The 19,340-nt window shown below is 46.1% G+C and overlaps 1 protein-coding gene and 1 pseudogene across 1 annotated transcript; one reads left to right on the top strand and one right to left on the bottom strand.

Moving 5' to 3' along the window:
• Positions 1 to 48: 48 nt before the first annotated feature.
• LOC123387585 lies at positions 49 to 8,395 on the bottom strand (annotated as a pseudogene).
• A 110-nt stretch (positions 8,396 to 8,505) lies between these two features.
• LOC123387586 (patr class I histocompatibility antigen, alpha chain E-like) lies at positions 8,506 to 18,251 on the top strand. The gene is made up of 5 exons (XM_045065225.1): positions 8,506 to 8,539; positions 16,693 to 16,971; positions 17,096 to 17,209; positions 17,639 to 17,671; positions 18,031 to 18,251. Exons 1-5 carry the CDS (start codon positions 8,506 to 8,508, stop codon positions 18,249 to 18,251), a joined length of 681 nt encoding a protein of 226 aa, XP_044921160.1.
• Positions 18,252 to 19,340: the final 1,089 nt, after the last annotated feature.

The raw sequence follows: 19,340 nt of genomic DNA on the forward strand, positions 1-19,340 counted from the left end.
TAGTTACATCACCCCCTACCCATCTTCCTACTTAGTCTTGCCTGTCCTTTATTCAGTCTCATGAGTTACTGAGACTGGTGAAGTTCTCTCAGAGATTTTGTCCATGTTTAGGAATACTTCAAAAGAATAGGTCTTCTGGTATCAGGAAGAGTGACTGGCATTCCCGAGGTCAAAGGAGAATGTAGAGTAACAGCAGCACTCTCAAACAGAGCAGCAAGATCTACAAATGGAGCTGAACATCTACTCTGGCCATATACGATCACATTTTCAGGGTGAATGCCACATCTTGTCCTAAGAGCAAGCTAAGCAGCTCCTCTATCTGCATAGAGATTCTTCTCTGTTGGTTTCCCAGAACTTGAACCATACCCAGAATAAGCATACGAGAATATACTACAATTAATCCATGATCTCAGTGATATGCAAAAGCTGACCATTTGATTAAAATCAACAGCATTTCCATGTGAGAAGAGTAAAGCATACAAGGCATTGGGTAAATAACACACCAGATACAGGCAATTCTGTTGCCTTGACTGGTTCTAGTCAAGGAACTAGACTCTCAATAGCATCTTTTTCTCTAGAAGAATACTGTCGGTCTGCTCCTTCTGACTGGTGTGAAGTCCAGCGGTTTTCAAATTCATCACAGGTTGACATGTAAGTTGGATCAGGTGGCAAAAAGGTAATTTCAAAGCCAGTTTTCCAGGTCAAGGTGAATAGAAGAAGAGGGCACATGGGTCACCAAAAGAGATATTATTTATCTTCTACACCTGAGGGGCCGCATCCCAGGTGTCTGGACGAAAGTGCAGGGAGAGAGCCCCTACACAAGCACACACACACTGTCCTCCACAGGGTGCAACCCACACTGTCAACACTGCCGCTACCTCCCCTGCTGGCACTGCAGACACCACCCAGATGTGGCCAGGTCTTCCTTCTCTTGGTCCTCCTCTCTCTCTTCCTCCTTAGCCTGTCATCTCATAGCCAGCTCTTCGGGAGGGAGGAAGGCAGGCAGGGTATGTAGGGGACAAGCAGAATCCTCATGGATGATATGGTCACTGACTTAAGTATTTTGTAAGTATTCTACTTGTTATTTCCTTCAGCCCATTTGTTAAGAGTGTAATTTCTACCAGTTTGTGAATTTTCCAGTTTTCCTTTTGTTGCTGATTTCTAACTGCATCCCATTGTGGTTGGATAGTTCATGTGCTATCTCTCTTACTGATTCTGTTGAGTCTTAATTTGTGGTCCAACATGTGGTGCATCCTGGGAATGGCCCCATGTACCCTGGAGAAGAACATGTATTCTGTTATTTGTGGGTAGAGTGTTCTTTATATGGGGGTCAGATCTAGTCTCTTTTTTTTTATGTTGCTCAAGCCCTCTGTTTCCTTAATTTTCTTCTGCTTATTGCTCTATCCAATTTTGAGAATGGGATAGTGAATTATCCAACTATTATTGTGGGTTTCTCTACTTCCGCATTTCATTCTATGAAGCTTAACTTCATAGATTTTGTTGATCTGTTATTAAGTGCTACTCATTTATAATTGTTACATCTTCATGTTCTATTGAAACGTGTGTTCACATATACTGTTCTTTTTGTCTCTTCTAAATATTCTTTATTTTAATTCTATTTTGACGATATTAGTAGAAACACTCCAGTTTTCTTTTGGTTATTGTGTGCACAGAATACGTTTTCCCATCCTTTCACTGTTGAAGTATTTGTGTTTTTTGATAAAGTGAGTCTCTTTTAAATACATATAGTTGGATCATCCCTCTCTCACTATTCTGCCAAGCTCTATGCTTTGATTGGAGTATGTTTATGTTCATGTCTTTCTTGAAATTGGGTGAGTTTTCAGCCATTATTTCTTCAAACAATCTCTCTTTCTTACCTTTTTCTTTCTTTTCTGTCCGCAACTCCCCAGATGCTGGTTGGTTCCCACTATGTTATGTCAGTGCTCCAGTAGGCTCTCTTCCCTTTTCTTTAGTTGTTTTCAATTTGTTTCTCAGACTTGATCATTTCAATAGTCCTCCCTTCAAGTTCAGTGATTCTTTCTTCTACTTGCTTCTACTCTTGAACACCTCTAGTAAAACTTTCATTTGAGTTATTGTCGATATCAGCACTGGAATTTCCTTTTAGTTTCTTTTTGTGTATTGTATCTCTTTGTAAATACTTTATTTTACACATATCTAATTATCTTGACTTCTTTAATTCTCAGAGCATCATACAGACAGTGGATTTAAAGTACTTGTCCAGAGGGATGCCTGGGTGGCTCAGTTGGTTAAGCCACTGCCTTTGGCTCAGGTCATGATCCCAGGGTCCTGGGATCGAGTCCCACATTGGGCCCCTTGCTCAATGACAAGCCTGTTTCTCTCTGCCTCTGCCAGCCACCCAGCCTGCTTGTGCTCTCCCTCTGATAAATAAAGTACTTGTCCAGTAAGTCCACCATAGGATCTTCCATAGGAACACTTTTTGCTTTTTTTCTTTCTTTCTTTCTTTTTTTTTTTTTTAACTTGGAATGGGCCATGTTGTTCTGTTTCTTTGTACACTTTGTGTTTTGTTATTTTTGAAAATGGGTCATCTCAATCTTATGATGTGGTAACTCTGAAAGTCAGATTCTCCCATCAACATGTTTGTTGTTTGTTTTAATTTCCTTATTGTTCTAGGCTGTGTGCCAGAAATCAGTCTTACGTATACACATCACCTACCCCATGTCATTTTTGAGCCTACACTTTTTCCTGAACATGTGAGTGCTCACTACATCCCTATTCCTTCCAGCCCCCTCCCTGCCCCCGCCTCAGTGCTATTTGGTGAGAATCTGAGAGCAGAGTGGCAATACCTCTTTGTGGTCACAGGGCTGAGGACAGAAACCTGAGCTCCTTTATTCCTGCTCACTCATTACCTCCCCAGTATGTCCCTGACCTATGACAGTAGCACAGGGCCCTACATAAAGGGGCGATGCATGTTTGATCAGGTTTGGCTTGTAAAGTGTTTCCCAACAATCTACACCGATATTGAGGTTTCCTCCCCACTGAGTGCCCAGGGACTCTGGCTTTAGGGAACAGAGAGGTCTCCAAGCCAGAACTGTTGATTCCCAGATCTGCAGCCAGCCCCACAAATATGCCGGATGCTCTGGTAAACACACTGCCGCTTTCCATGGAGATGACTTTGGACATGAGTTCCTGTCACTCATTCCTACTGCTATCTCGGATGCTAGAGACTGTGATACTGGCTCTTTCCTCAGTGATGTCAAGTGATGTGAATGCCAGAATCTTCAGTCCTGACCACCTCAGGTCCCACTGTCTGCTACCCTTAACAGCTAGACAGGAGCTCTGCTACTCAACCTCAAATCTCATTTCTACCCTAATGGCTGATCTGGGGATTTGAGGATGGCTCACCATGTGCTCCAAAGGGCCTGAAGCCCTGCCGCTGAGTCAATGACCTACAACATAATTAAAACCCAAGCCCAAGACATCTCAGAGGCATCTGGTGGTTAGGTGCTACCTGTCTATACCACCCATGTGTTTGGAATATGAGTGTAGGAGGTACTCTTCATATTCCTGGTTCCTTCTTCAGGCAACCAAGACCAATACGTACATACTAAACCCATATAGGAACTTGTGCGGGTCCATGGACGTGCACGCGCGCACACACACACACACACACACACACACACTTCAAAAATAACTCCCTATGCCAAATGCCTATACTCTTTCCTCTTACAAGCTCCAAGTCCAAGTTTAAGGAATTCTGATCACTTCATTCATTCATTCATTCTTTCTTTCATTCCTCTAAGTATATTCCATGAATGCCTCTGGGCCAAACTCTGTTAGGCCTGGTAATCATTTAATGCCACAGACACAGCACATATTGTCCTAATGCTTCCCATCTCACAGGAAAGACAGACAATAAATAAAACGTAATAATAGTAGTACATTAGGGGGTGCCTGGGTGGCTCAGTGGGTTAAGCGGCTGCCTTCGGCTCAGGTCATGATCTCAGAGTCCTGGGATCGAGTCCCACATCGGGCTCTCTGCTCAGCAGGGAGCCTGCATCCTCCTCTCTCTCTGCCTGCCTCTCTGCCTACTTGTGATCTCTCTCTCTGTCAAATAAATAAATAAAATCTTTAAAAAAATTAGTAGTACATTAGACATTGCTGTTACTTATTGCTAGATAACAAAAAAATCTCCAAATAATACAGCCACCTTTTTTTTCTCTCTCATTGTGTGAGTCAGCTAGGCCCAGCAAAAACTCTTCTGCTCTGTGTGACATTGGTTGGGGCTATAGTTATCTGGAGATCTGAATGGTCTAGAATATTCTAAAATATGTTGCCTCTCAATGGGGAGTATACTGAGGCTGTTAAATGCTGCTTGCTGCCATTATGGCCCATTGGTGCCATCTGGTGTTAATCCAGGTCTTGAAGGCTCACAAGCTCAGGGAGGAAAGAGAAACCAGTAGAAGGCCATCTGGGGCCAAATATTGCTTTTTGTGCTCTCAGGACTTCCTCAGCTGTCTAAATTCAGCTTTGCCTTTCTCTGAAGGAGGATAACACCCTCATTATTTTCTCTCTCACACTTCTTTTCTCAGCCTGTGCTAGTCTTCAGCTGCCCTACATGATCCCTCAGCACTGTCACCTGGGCCTGCTTCCACCAACCACAAGACAGGAGCAGGAAAGGGCCCTGGGACCAAGAGCAGCACTCTGGAGCAGAAACTCAAAGCCTTCCCTTGTCTCAGGCCCCAACCCGTCTCAAGCCCCAAGGAGCACAGGGCATCCCTGAAGGACAGGTCCTATTACCTCTTCCCCGAGGCCAGGCAGTCGTCACAAACACAGCACTTTCTCTCCATGGGTGTCTGGATCCCCACTTGCATAACCACCTGTGCACCAGGGCTGTTGTCTGCTTGTTGGCCATGCTCACTACAGGAACAGACCCCACCTGCAGCTCAGCCTCCTCCCTCCCCTCCTCTGAGCCAAAAGCTCTTAACTGGAAGGCACATCAGAAAGCTCAGATGACTGGCAGGCAGTCTAGAAAGAGAGGTTGCAGTGGGGTCTGTACATGACCTGACTCAGGAAAATCCCATGCTCACAGCCCTCCACTCTCATCCCTGACTCAGCTTTCAGGCACGCTAGCCCTTCCTTGCTCCTTCTTGGTCCATTTGTACCTGGAATCACAGGTCCTCCCCAAATGCTGCTTGGCTGAGGCTGCCTGAGCCGGCCTGCCCCTTTCCTAGCATTGACTCCCCAGGCAATTCAGGCAGTGCCTCTTACAACCTTCTTGTAAATGAGGTGTAAGAGATTCTTGAGACCCCATTTCTGAGGCTATCTATCCACCCTCTGCATCCTGAAACTGCCACTGTCACCCCCTCTCCTGTACCTTCCCACCTGGAAATGCCCCGGACCAACATTACTGAGGCTGAGGGTAGAGAGAAGTAGGGACCAGCTCAGAAGAGGGAGTCTCAGCCTCCACTACCCAATCCGCATCCAGAGTAAGACGAGTCATGCTCACCACTCAAGGGTCCCAGGGATCTTGGCTTTGAATGGGGCTAAGGGTGTATATATACATGTGGCTCCCACTCTCTCAGCACTCTGACTTCAGCTCCTGTTACAGAGGCTTGTCGTGCCCTCCATATTGTGCAGACACGAGGGACTGCCCATATCCCAGGAGAGCCCCGCCCATCCCACCCACTGCTCATATTTCTCACTTGGGCTCCCGCAGCTCTTGTTGACTTCTTGTTCTTAGAGAGAGGACTTATGTAAGAATGACAATAAGGAAATCAGCAGCAATAAGAAGGTTGTTACTCCATTCTGATACACCAGGGCCTTTCCTGGAAAAGGGTCTTATATTGACCTGGCACCCCAGGAGCACAGAACTGCTGTCTTCTCCCCACCCTGCCTCCTGTCCTGACCAGGCCCAGAACGTGAGGTCACAGGGTGTGCACTGCAGTTCCCTGTGCCTTCCATGTAGCAAGTGAACCTCTGATCCTCTCTCTAAGGAATCCTTATAGCCACACACATCCAGTAGGTCCCATTCCTACTAGGCAGGACTCCCCTAAACTGCTGGGCATACTGGTCAGGGAGACATTCCTGGGAGAGAAATAGAACACCCAGCCTGTCAGGCTGGACTTCCCCTCCAAAGTCTGGCTGTAGGTCATGTTCAGAGCACTGGAGAAGAAAGCACAGAGCCAGTGAGGTACAGGGTTAGCCCTGCTCCCCTCTAAGGGAGAGAGAGAGAGATCAGGGCTGTTTCTCTTGCCTTTCCACCTCTGGCTGAAGCTCTCATTCTCCAAGTCTTTTCTGCTTCATAGGACCTAGTTCCTTTGGACAGGCATGTTGTTGGACCCGGCATCCAGGCCTCACTCTGTTGGATCCATGAGTTGATGCTCAGGGGTGGAACATGACGGGTGGGTTCGTGGGCTGAGGGCACTATAAGGAAACAACTCTTTGTGACAGTGAGGCTAGGGCTTCCTGTCCTGCCTGACGCTCATCTTCCCTGGTTCCGTTTTCTGCAGGAGGACCACTGCCTCCCTGGACTGTTGACACTAGGAGGAATCACTACTTCTTCCCCTCCTCCTCCTTATTCTTTACTCCTTCTTCTCCTCTTCCTTCTCATTCTCCTCCTTCTTCCTCTTCTTTTTTATTTTATTTATGTCTTTTTATTCATTGATTGATTGATTGGTTTATAGAACAAGAGATTTCATGAGCAGGCAGAGGAACACAGAGAGAGAGGGAGAAAGAGAATCCCACAGACTCTGCACCGAGCATGGAGCCGCACACTGGGCTTAAACTCACAACCTTGAGATCATTGGCTGAGTTGAAATCAAGAGTTGGATTCAACCAGCTGAGCCTCCCAGACACCCCTGGGAGGATTCACTTCTGTCTCCACATGTTTGGTGTCTCTATCCTTTATTCAGAGGCTTTATTAGGACAGGTGGATCACAGTACAATGCATCAGCAGAACCTATGTGCATTCCATCAGACAAAGAAGGCTTCCTTGGACAGGGTGTTGGGGGGAGGTTCAATGGGTCCAGCAGAGAAGAAAATCTGTGCCCCAGTGGTGAACCATTTCTGCCAAAGAAACTCATCCAGGACTCCAGATATCTCTGCTACTTCTACAAAAGCTCTCCCTGTATATGGGCTGAGAAATCCTAGCTTTGACAGCCATCAAGGACTTCTTGATTTCCATAGCCAAGGTTTGAGCAGAGGACCAGGGAAGTGTCCATCCATGGATCTTCAGATCGTAAGAGAGGAAGAGCTCCCCAATATAGTGGAAATGCCTGAAGACCTTGGTGCTGTTGTCTTCTCAGCTTTTCCAGGCCCAGAACTCCTAGACGGAATGCGAACTGGCCACTATCCAGCAGTGACTTCTCTCATCCTGTGTCCCTCTGCTTTCCTTGCCCCAGTGACAACTCCAACCAGAGGGGCCCCTCCCTGTTCTCCTCCATGCCTTCCCTGTGCTGGCTGAGTAATGGTCCTGTAGGCTAAAATCCATAGACAGTCAATCCTCACCCCCACTCCCAGGCAAATCCAGGGAAAGATACAGATCTCTGCTCTCTGCCCTGAACTTCCCTGGGGAAATCTCCCATCCCGCCCCTGCTCCAACCCCCTCTCACCTCCTTTCTGTGCCTGCAGGGCTAGATGTCTGCCAGAGTCATTCTGAGGCTCCTCTATTACCTTCCAAGTCCTTCGACTCTGTGTGTCATGTCTCAGGTCCCAGGAATTCCTCTTCCCATTCCCTGTGGCTTTGACATGTCTTTCTCACTGTCATGGTGCATGAAAGCCTGACCATTCAAGCGTCTCTCCTGAAAATTCTCTGATGCACAGATCCATTCTGGGACACCACCATGAGGTTATAATGAAGACCATGGGACTCTGGGCAGGAAACAGAACATGAATGAAACTGCTTCCTGCAAGTAACTGCATGTCAAATGTTTCTCAGAAAAGGTCTGCTGTGCTGAGCTGCTTGAAGTCTTAAGGATACAGGAAATGCACCTGTACAAGGGACAGGAAGGAGGCTTTCCAATGCAGGCAGAGAGGAAAGGTGGGGAAGGAGAATGAAGAAGGACTAGCTGAGGGAGGTGTAGATGGTAGACATTCAGGACAGGAGCCAGGAGAAGGGGACACAGGCTCCTGTAGGTAGGGAGAGGCTGACCTTCAGGGACCAAGAGAGGAGCAAGAAGGCCATGGTGAAGCAGAAGTCTTATCAGCAAGGAGGGAGGGGAAGTGAGAACTGAGACAGAAGCTCTTCTGTCATTATATTCTTTCCTTTTTCTGGATTTATTAAATATTTTCTGTGGTGTGAAGTGGCTTATTAAAAAAAAACACACACACACTCACTCTGTGTGTCAAGTCTCAGGTCCCAGGAATTCCTCTTCCCACAGTCCCTGTGGCTTTGACATGTCTTACTCACTGTCATGGTGCATGAAGGCCTGACCTTCATGAAGGGGGTGGTTAAGTGTGAATGATCTATGACCAGGAGTGACATGGTGCCCAGGAGGGTTATGGTGGAGTGGAGAAACATGGACCATGATGCCTGTGGTGAAGTTTCATCAGGGACTAGGTAGTGCCAAGTGAGGGACGATTAGCGAGGCAGGGGAGCTGTGGAGGGGATTGTGACCACAAGGGTGTTTATGGTAGGCCAGTACTTCTGAGAGAGGGGAAGGTGTGGGCCTAGACCCAGACTGGAAGAGTGGCCTGATGATGCCCCTGGTGGGGAATAGGATGGACCTACCATTGTTCACTGGGGAGAGAGAGTGCGCAGGGGTCTCAGAGCTGCTAGGCAGTGAGCCCAAGGGTAGTCTATATTAGAAAGGAGGAGAAACAGACGAGAAAATAGAGCCAAAACTCCATAGTGAACACCTTGGGGAAGGACCTAGATGGTAGGGATCATTCAGGCAGGGATGGATGTGGCAGGTCAGACCCCCAAAGAGTTTGGGTGGGACAACCATACCTGGAAGGCAGGCAGGTAGAGGCCTGGCTGTAGGGAAAGGCTGCAGCTGAGCATGTGTCAGGAACAACCAGTTTGGGGCTACGTGTCAGGAATGAGGACCACTGGGGTCAAGGAGCCAAAGTCAGGATGAAGGCCAAGGACCTGTGCATTTGGACCTGGAGCACTTTTCTAGTCAGTGAGGAAGAGGGATGGCAAGAGGCAGCAGGGGAGACTAGTGCTGAGGGTCTGGGAATGGGGGACTGGGTGCCCTGAAAGAACTTAATTACAAACTGACAGGAAGGAGGGGGCATAGGCTGAGAGCAAGGAGGAGGGAGGCTGACTGCAAGGGCCCCACAGGAGGAGCTTCTGAGGGAGGAAAGCTTGGTGATGGCCAGGCACGTGGGCAAGGGCTGTGGGAAGGCATTGAAGAATTGCACCAAAAATAATAAAGTGCTTAGGAATAAACTTAACCAAAATGGTGGATAACTTGTACTCTGGAAACTATAAAACACTAATGAATGAAATTGAAAATGGCACAAACAAATGGCAAGAATCCAATCCATGGACTGGAAGAAAAAATATTGTTAAAATTTCTGTTATCCAAATCAATCTACATATTTGATGCAATCTCTATCAAAATACCAACAGTGTTTTTCACAGAGTAGAACAAACTGTCCTGAAATTTGTATAGAACCACAAGGACCATGAGTAGACAAAGCAATCTTGAAATAGAAAAGTGAAACTCGAGGCATCACATTCCAGACTTTAAGTTAGATTACAGAGCTGTAGTAATCAAAGCTGTATGGTACTGCCATAAAAATAGACATATGGATCAATGGACCAGCATAGAAATTCAGAAGTAAACTCACACTTACATGGTCAACTTGTCTTTAACAAACCAGGAATGAATATGTGACAGGAAAAAGACTGTCTATTCAACCCATGGTGTTGGAAAATGTGGACAGCAACATGCAAAATAATGAAACTGGGCCATCTTCTTATACCATACACAAAAATGAATATAAAATGGATTAAAGACCTAAATGTGAGTCCTGAAATCCTAAAAATCCTGGAAGAGAGCACAAGCAGTAATTTCTCTGATATCAAGGACAGCAGCATTTTTCTAGGTATGAATCCTGAGGGAAACAAAAGCAAAAATAAAGGAGTGGGACTACATCAAAATAAAAAGTTCCTGCACAGCAAAGGAAACAATGAACAGAACTAAAAGGCAACCTACAGAATGGGAGAATATATTTGCAAATGATATAGCTGCTAAAAGGATAGTATCTAAGATATGCAAAGAACTAATGTAATTAAACAAAGAGAAAACAAATATTCCAGTTAACCAAGGAACATTAGACATGAATAGACTTGTTCCTACGAAGACATCCATTTGGCCAATAGACATTTGAAAAGATGATCAAAATCACTCATCATCAGGGAAATCCAAATCAAAACCACAATGATACATCACCTCTCACCTGTCAACATGGCTAAAATAAAAAAACACAAGAAACAGCAGGTGCTGGTGAGGATGTGGAGAAAAAGGAACCCTCTGGCACTGTTAATGGGCATGTAAACTGGTATAGCCATTTGGAAAACAGTATGGAAGTTCTGCAGAAAATTAAAAATAGAATTCCCATATGATCCAGAATTTTACTACTGGGTATTTACCCTAAGAATATGAAGACATTAATTCAAAAATCTATGTGCATCCCTAGTTCATTGCAGCACTATTTACAATAGTCCCATTATGAAAATAGCCCACATATCCATCGATAGATGAATGTATGAAGAAGATGTGGTACATTTATGGAATGAAATGTTACTCATCCATAAAAAAAAAAGAATGAAATCTTGCCATTTGCAGCAATATGGATGGATCAAGAGAGTATCATGCAGGCAGAATAGTCAGAGAAAGACAAAGTCTGTATGATTTTACTCATATGTGGAATTTAGAAACAAAACAAGAGAAGAGAGAAATCAAAAAATGGAATATAAACATAGATAGATAGATAGATAGATAGTAATAAACATAACCATAGAGAACAAACAGATGGTTGGCAGAGACGTGGTGGGTAGGGACATGGGGTTTGGGTGAAACAGGTGGAGGGGAGTAAGTGTACACTTACCTTGACAAGCAGTGAGTAATGTATGTGGCTACCCTCCCCCTTCTAATGGTGGTTCCTTCCCCCTTCTGTTTCTCCTCCGATATCTGTCTTCACAATCCAAACTCTATGTTTTGTACCTCTTGACTGTTGATCCTCTGCCCCCGTAGAGATCCAGTTGTATAATCTTACATTTCAGGCTGATGTCATGGGTGTTCAGAGTGCTCTGATGGCTATTCAGCTCAATTAAGGGGACTGGTTGAAATAGGGTCCCCTAATCCTCTGCCATCTTGCCCCTACCCTGATCTGTTCATTCTTGTAACTCCACATTTCACTCAAAGGAAACTCAAAACCCTTCTCACACCCTCAGGCCTGCATGATGTGGTCAGTATCTGACTCATGTCACCTGCTCTCTGCTGCAGCCACAGTGGCCTCCTCATCCTTCCTTGAACACAGACAGGGTCCTCCTCTAGTGCATGTGCACTGGAGCCTCCCTGCCTGGAAAGAACTCTCCCCAGACCTCTTCTTACACAATTTTTTCATGTCCTTCTAATGTCTCAGAGGTCAGCTTCTCAGTGAGGCCCACACTTAACCACTGTAGTAAAGTAGCCGTCTTCCCTGTCCCCACACAGGTCTCCTCTGGGTCCCCTTCCTCACTGCACTTCCCAACCTCTAACACACACACTTCCCTTAGTTACTAGCACAGTCTGACCCTCACTACCAGCACATACGCCCCCACCAGGTGGGCCCATTTGGTCTGTTTGTACTTCACTGAGGTGTCCTAGATGTTACAAAGGAGTTTCTGTGTCTGAAAGTTACTACTTGGAGAAATGATCTGCTCAGAGAACCTCACTCTTCTAGATGAGCCCTAGGCCACAGTTGCTCATGGAGCCTATCAGTCTTCTCACCAGTGGTGTCTCCTCCACGTCCCCATGTCCTCCTCCCTGCATCATCTCTCCGGCATGCACAGGAAACAATGACAGTTCTCCCTTCTGGAAAGGTGCATCTAGGCTTGTGGGTCACGTATTCCAGAGAAATGTGAATTCAAATTAGACACTGTTTCATCACTCTATGAATCAGGAATGGAAGCAGAGCTGGAATTACTAGTGTCAAGAACAGGGGGGCATGTGGGTGAGCCAAGAAAATAGAAACTAACTGAAATATAATGAGGATGAGAAATTATCAGTTGCTGTCTCTAACTCCATAATATGCTTTTTAAAAAAGATGGGGAAAGATGGAAAGAATGATCCAGAACAACTCTAGAAGGAGATGATCCCTAGAAGAGATGGACTGGTATAAAAAGTCACCTTTGAACCCCACAGATATTCCTGTGTGCAGAGGCCCCTTGGGCCTTGTGGGGACAATGAGAACAGAGGACCCCTGGGGCTGTCCCAGACTGGGAACACCAGAGGAACATGAGACCACAACTTGTACCCAATAAACAACAGGCCTAATTCTCCATAGAAGCAAAGAAGAAGAAGGAAGAGCAAGAGGAGGAGGAGGAGGAGGAGGAGAAGGAAAAAGACAGCAAAAACTTGGGAGCTGAGTCCTGACCAGGCCTAAGCTCTGGCAACCCTGTTCACAGGAAAATCTTGATGCATAAAGTCCTAGAGAGAAGAGAGATCGGAGTTGTTGTGATTACTGGGCCTGGTGTGACAAGTTTCCACTGATGGTACAAGGGACCAAGGAGCAGCAAGGATGACCAGCAGAGCAGCGACCATGTCAAAGCCCATGATGCACTGAGCACAGTCTGGGCACAGTCCCCTCCATGCTGGCTCCTCACACACTCTTGCATCCCCACCCTTGTGGACCCTGGAAGGCTCTCAGTGCTTCTGTTTATTTCCTCTCTCAAACTTTAGGAGTCCTCTTTTGTCTTTTTATTTTTATCTTTTAATTTTTTCAACACTTTAAAATTTAAATTCAATTAAGTAATATTTAATGTTTTATTGGTTTAAATTCAATTAATTAACATTCAAAGTTTCATTGGTTTCAGAGTACAGGGCTGTGGTTCATCAGTCTTTTATAACACCCAGTGCTCATTACAAAATGTGCCCTCCTTAATGTCCACCACCCAGGGGCGCCATCCCTCCACCCGTGTCTCCTCCAGCAACCCTCAGTTTGTTTGATATGATTAAGAGTCCCTTTTAGTTTGTCTCTCTCACTGGTTTCATCTTGTTTTATTTTTTCCTCTCTTCCCCTGTGAGTCTCTGTTTTGTTTCTCAAATTCCACATATGAGTGAGATCATATGATAATTGTCTTTCTCTGGTTGACGTACTTTGTTTAGCATAATACCTTCTATTTCCATTTATGTCATTGCAAATAGCAAAGTTTCATCTTTTTGATGGCTGAGTAATATTCTGTGTGTGTGTGTGTGTGTGTGTGTGTGTGTGTGTGTGTAATATCTTTATCCATCCATCATCAATGGAAATACAGGCTCTTTCCACAGTTTTACCATTGTGGACATTGTTGCTATAAACATTGGGGTACACATGCCCCTTTAGATAACTGCATTGGTATCTTTAGGGTAAGTACCCAGTGGTGCAATTGCTGGGTTGTAGGGTAGCTCTATTTTCAACTTTTTGAGGAACCTTCACAGTATTTTCAGAGTAGCTGCATCAGCTTACATTTCCACCAACAACATAGCCAATATTTGTTGTTTCCTGACTTATTAATTTTAGCGATTCTGACTGCTGAGAGGTGGTATCTCAATGTGATTTTGATTTTATTTTCCCTGGTGGCTAGTGATGATGAACACTTTTCATGTGTCTGTTAGACATTTGTATGTCTTCCTCAGAGAAGTGTGTGCTCATGTCCTCTTCCCTTTGTTGACTTGATTATCTGTTTTTTTGGGTGTTGAGTTTGAGAAGTTCTTTATAGATCTTTGATATCAACCTTTTGTCTGTAGTGTCATTGGCAAATATCTTCTTCCGTTGTTTTGTTGGCTGTTTCCTTTGCTGTGCAGAAACTTTTTATCTTGATGAAGTCCCAAAAGTTCATTTTTGCTTTTGTTTCCCTTGCCTTTGGGGACTGTCTTAAAGGTTGCTGTGGCCGATGTTGAAGAGGTTACTGCCTATGTTCTCCTCTAGGATTATGATGGATTCTGGTCTCAAATTGAGGTTTTTCATCCATTTTGAGTTTATCTTTGTGTATGATGTAAGAGAAGGGTCCAGTTTCATTCTTCTGTATATAGCGGTCCAATTTTCCCAGCACCATTTATTGAAGAGACTGTCTTTCTTCCATTGGATATTTTTTCCTGGTTTTTTGAAGATTAGTTGACCATAAAGTTGAGAGCCTGTATCTGGGTTCTCTATTCTGTCCCATTGGTCTATGTGTCTGTTTTTGTTCCAGTACCATGCTGACTTGGTGATCATAGCTTTGTAACATAGCTTGTAATCAGGCAACGTGATGCCCCCCAGCTTTTTCTTTTCAACATTTTTTTTGTTGACCTGTGGACTTTTCTGGTTCCACACAAATTTTATGATTGTTTGCTCTGACACTTTGAAAAATGCCATGGTATTTTGACTGGGATGGCGTTGAGAGTATAGATTGCTCCGGGCAGCATAGTCATTTTAACAATGTTTATTCTTGATCCATGAGCATGGAATGTTTTCCCATCTTTTTTGTCTTCAATTTCTTTCATGGGTGTTTTATAGTTCCTAGAATATAGATCCTTTACTTCTTTGGTTAGATTTATTCCAAGGTATCTTGTGTTTTTTGGTACTATTGTAAATGGAATTGATTCTCTAGTTTCTCTTTCTACAGTTTCATTGTTAGTGTATAAGCAAGCAACTAGTTTCTGTGCACTGATTTTGTACCTGGCCACATTACTGAATTGCTGTATGAGTTCTAGTAATTTGAAGGTAGAGACTTTTGGGTTTTCCACAGAGTGTACATGTCATCTGCAAAGAGAGAGTTTGAATTCTTCTTTGCCAATTTGAATATCTGTTAGTTCCTTTTGTGGTCTGGTTAATGTTGCTGGGCCTTCTGGTACTATGTTGAACAATAGTGACAAGAGAGGGCATCCTTGTCATGTTCCTGATCTCCATGGGAAGGCTGTCAGCTTTTCCCTATTGAGAATGATATTCACTGTGGGTTCTTCATAGATGGATTTTATGAACTTGTGGAATGTTCCTTCTGTCCCTATATTCTGAAGAGTTTTCATCAGGAAGGGATGCTGTATTTTGTCAAATGCTTTTTGTGCATCAATTGAGAAGACCATGTGGTTCTTGTCTCTTCTCTTATTTATGTATTCTATCAAATTGATTGATTTGGAATGCTGAACCACCCTTGAATTCCAGGGATAAGTCCCCGCTGGTGGTGATGGCTAATCCTTTTTTTTTTTTTTTAAGATTTTATTTATTTTATTTGACAGATAGAGATCACAAGTAGGCAGAGAGGCAGGCAGAGAGAGAGGGAAGAGGAAGCAGGCTCCCTGCTAAGCAGAGAGCCCGATGCGGGGCTCGATCCCAGGACCCTGGGATCATGACCCGAGCCGAAGGCAGAGGCTTTAAACCACTGAGCCACCCAGGCGCCCCGGCTAATCCTTTTAATGTACTGTTGGATTGTATTAGCCAGGATCTTGTTGAGAATTTTGATATCCAATTCATCAGGGATATTGGCCTGAAATTCTCCTTTTTGATGGGGTCATTGCCTGGCTTGGGGCTCAAGGAAATACTGACCTCATAGAAAGTGTCTGAAAGTTTTCCTTCTGTTTCTATTTTTGAAACAGTTTCAGAAGAATAGGTATTATTTCTTCTTTGAATGTTTGGTAGAATTCTCCAGAGAATCCATCAGGCCCCAGACTCTTGTTTTTTGGGAAGCTTTGATCAGTGCTTCAATCTCTGGATTCCACTAGGTGACACTGTTTTGGTCCCTGAGGCTTTCAGCTCTGGTCAGTGGGGTAAATATGGCTGCACCTTGCTCTCTAGACTTGGATCTGAAACTTCACACTCCCCACTCTTTAGTGAGCCTGCACAGAAACGCAATTGATCAGCCTGGTCTCCCTGGTTTTCCTATGAACTCTGTGTTCACCCAGCCTGTGACCAAGCGTTTTTATGTCAGGAACATGACTGAGTCTCAAAACTCCAAACTTGATGGACTCCTGCAGCAGGGACCGGTGCAGTTCCACCCAGGGAAGGTGGGGGTCTGGCTGGACTTCTGCTGCTTACCGGGCCCATTCTTAGAGAGTGGTTCACTGAATAGTTCAGCGGCTCCCTGCTCATGGCAACGTGGAGCAGAAAGCCAGCACCCAGACTCGCAGCATGCAGCCGGCTTCCCCGCTCTGATGCCTGAGAGCTTTGCATACTCGGGCCCCCCTGTTCTTTCTGTGACCCTGGGGATCCTGAGACCATGCTGTCCCACCTCAGATTCTGCCCCTCTCTGACACCTCAGTACCTTTAAGCCAGGAACCTCTTGCACTGGAGCAGATTTCCAAAAGTCCTGATTTTGTGCTCTGCTCTTTATAAAACTTGGCATCTGCCTCCTGAAGCAATCCCCTTTCCTACTTGTAGCCTTGTGGCATTTCTTTCTTCACATCTCCCATTGATTCCTATGTGTTCACAATGACTTGATAACTATCTAGCTGATTCTAGGGACCAGATGAACTTTGGGTCTCCTACTTCTCCATCACCTTAACTCCTCCCTAAATTCCTGAATTTTCTGACCCTTCTCTTCAGATGCCCTGAAGACACATGTCACCTACCATCTCGTCTCTGATCATCGGGTCATATTGAGCTGCTGGACCCTGGGTGTCTACCCTGATGAGATCACCCTGACCTGGCACAGTGATGAGGAGGAGGACCTGACCCAGGACACAGAGCTTGTGGAGACCAAGCCTGCAGGAGATGGAAGCTTCCAGAAGTGGGTAGCTGTGGTGGTGCCTTCTGGAGAGGAGCAGAGATACACATGCCATGTGCAGCATGAGGGGCTGCCCAAGCACATTATCTTGAGATGGGGTAAGGAGGGACACCTGGGTACAGAGTCTCCTGTCAGGGACATCAGGTTCTGTTGTGGAGATCTTCAGTAGGGTCTGGGTTGAGACCTATGGGTCAAGGTCCTTACTGTATCCTCTCTTCCCAGGGTCCTCTCCTCAGCCCCCAATTCCCATCATGGGCATCGTGGCTGGTCTGATTGTCGTTGTGGTCACTGGTACTGTGGTGGTTGGAGCTGTCATGGGGAGGAAGGAGAGCTCAGGTAGGGAAGGGAAGTGCTCTGAGTTTTCTTGTCCTTCTGCAGTGTCCCAAGCTCAGGTGGAAGTCTGTCCTGCCTTGTTTATGGGCAATGTCTTCTGCACACATGTGCCCGTCCACCGTGTGCTCATTGCTACATTCACTGTAGTAAACCAGAGGTGAGAGCAAGGGACACATTAATCACCCTGATGAATGTGGTGACGGACCCAATTCCCAGAAGTCACAGGTTAGAGAGCAAGGTCCTTTCTGAGGAAAGACTGCATGGAGATGGTTAATCTTGCCCTGCCGTCTCTTTCCTTCATGTCCCTGATCCTGCCCTAGGTCTGTAGTGACCATTCGGGAAACTTCCCTGTGGTCCAGGCTATCTATTTCATCTAGACTCTAGGGCCCTGCCTCCTGTGTATAATCTCATGGGATTTTTTTCTGTCACCAGGTGGAAAAGGAAGGAGTTATGCTCAGGCTGAAAGTATGTATGGTTGGTCATGTGCAAAATAGTCGGAGTCTGTGAGTCTGGGGAGATTCAGAGTCTGTGAGTCTGCAGAGAGGCCTGTGTGTTCTGAGAATCCCCACAAGCGAGCCTGGTGCTCAGCCGGATCTGGAGCTGCTGAGGTCAGAGAGAGGAGAGCAGGCCAGGGTGGGGGGCATTAAAATCACAGTTACTATTTTTTTTTTTTCCCTCGTAAATTGAGGGAGGACAGTTGTTGTCATGAGGTGCGGTGTGTGAGATTTATGGCATTTTTTCATCACCTGGTGTCATCAGGGGGAGGATTAGGGAGTAGTTCATAGCTGGGATGACAAGCATCTCTGAATGCTTGCTCTCGGCAGCTGTTCCTCTGAACAAACCCTGGAACCCAGCCCTGCTGGAACTTGGACAGAAGGTAGTGCACACACACATATGCACGTGCATCTTCTGTGGATGTAACATGTTCCTGGGGAACATGTTCCTGTGCAGCCAGGAGCACACCTGCAGTGGCCGGTCCAGCTGCGTCTCACACGGGAACCCCAGCCTCTGCCACAGGCACAGAGATCACTGCTCGCACCACTGACTTGGTTGGGTTGGGACATCCACTATGGCCACTCATGGACCTGGGGGACACCTGCCACTCACGCCCCCTGTCACATGCACAGTGGCAGCATCTCTCTATCTGTGGGTCGTGAGTTGGGTCCAGCGTGTGCTCCCCTGTCTGGAGGAGCCTCATGCTGGGTCTCGTGGAAGGATGTGGGGGAAACAAGTCTTCCTCTGCTCTGGAGGAAGGCGGTTTCTTCCAAAGCCCTGACCGCAGAATTCTCATGTCGGAAGGCTGCTGGGGTGCTGGCAGCGAGGGATGGAGAGAGAACAACTAACTGTCATTTTCGGAGCACAGATCTGAGGCTGCAGCTCAACCTGGTGCTCTGTAGGTGCTCAGGTTTGGCCGAGGGAACAAGTGGGTAATAAATGACAGCTGTCGTCTCATTCCCCTGACACTACGTGATCAGTCCCAGCTGTTGTCCACTGCAGTTCTCGCTCACAAACACGGGCAGTGGTGAGGTGGGCTGGTGGCCTGATGGCTCAGGACAGATTTGCCCTCCTTTGTTCTTGCAAGGACGAGAAACCCCAAGTCTGCAAGACGTGAGTGGTCTGTGTGCACCGACGTGTCATGTGACTGTGTCTGTTTCCCCGTGTGTGGCGATGTTCTGGGCAGAAACTCTCTAGCATCTGTCAGTGTTTATGTGACCGCTGCCCAACACGAACAACAGTGCCAGGGACATGGGAACCTGAGAGCTAAAGTCGTGGTGGGTTAAGTGTGACGTTCTCGGTGGTGTGTGGCATCCGTGACGCCATACTGGGTCCGGTATGGAGTCTCCTTCCTTAACTGGACCTGAATAGCTGGTCGCAGGCAGATGGACATGATAGACAAGCTTCCATTCTGCTTATCCTTTGCTCCTGGACAAGATGAGATGCAGGTTACTCGCTTGCTCTAACTCTCAATTTCTCTTTATGGGGCGGAGAGGGTTTCTTTCCCCAGCTGACCAGCTCTCTGATTCCCTGTCATCACCTGGGTGTCCTCCAATTTGTTCATTTCGCACCTGACCCTGTCGACCTGGGGTCAGCATGGGAGGCACAGGTGGGAGGACTCATCCTGCAAGTTGCCCTC

Source organism: Mustela putorius, unplaced genomic scaffold (assembly GCF_011764305.1).
Source record: "Mustela putorius furo isolate JIRA1106 unplaced genomic scaffold, ASM1176430v1.1 tig00003856_pilon_pilon_pilon, whole genome shotgun sequence".
NCBI lineage: Eukaryota > Metazoa > Chordata > Mammalia > Carnivora > Mustelidae > Mustela > Mustela putorius.

What these genes read in the sequence shown, in the direction of transcription:
- LOC123387586 (XM_045065225.1), top strand. Translation starts at nt 8,506, where the DNA reads ATGATGCCTGTGGTGAAGTTTCATCAGGGACTAG. An exon ending in GAAGTTTCATCAGGGACTAG is followed by an intron (nt 8,540 to 16,692) that starts GTAGTGCCAAGT and finishes CCTTCTCTTCAG; the next exon opens with ATGCCCTGAAGACACATGTC. An exon ending in GCACATTATCTTGAGATGGG is followed by an intron (nt 16,972 to 17,095) that starts GTAAGGAGGGAC and finishes CTCTCTTCCCAG; the next exon opens with GGTCCTCTCCTCAGCCCCCA.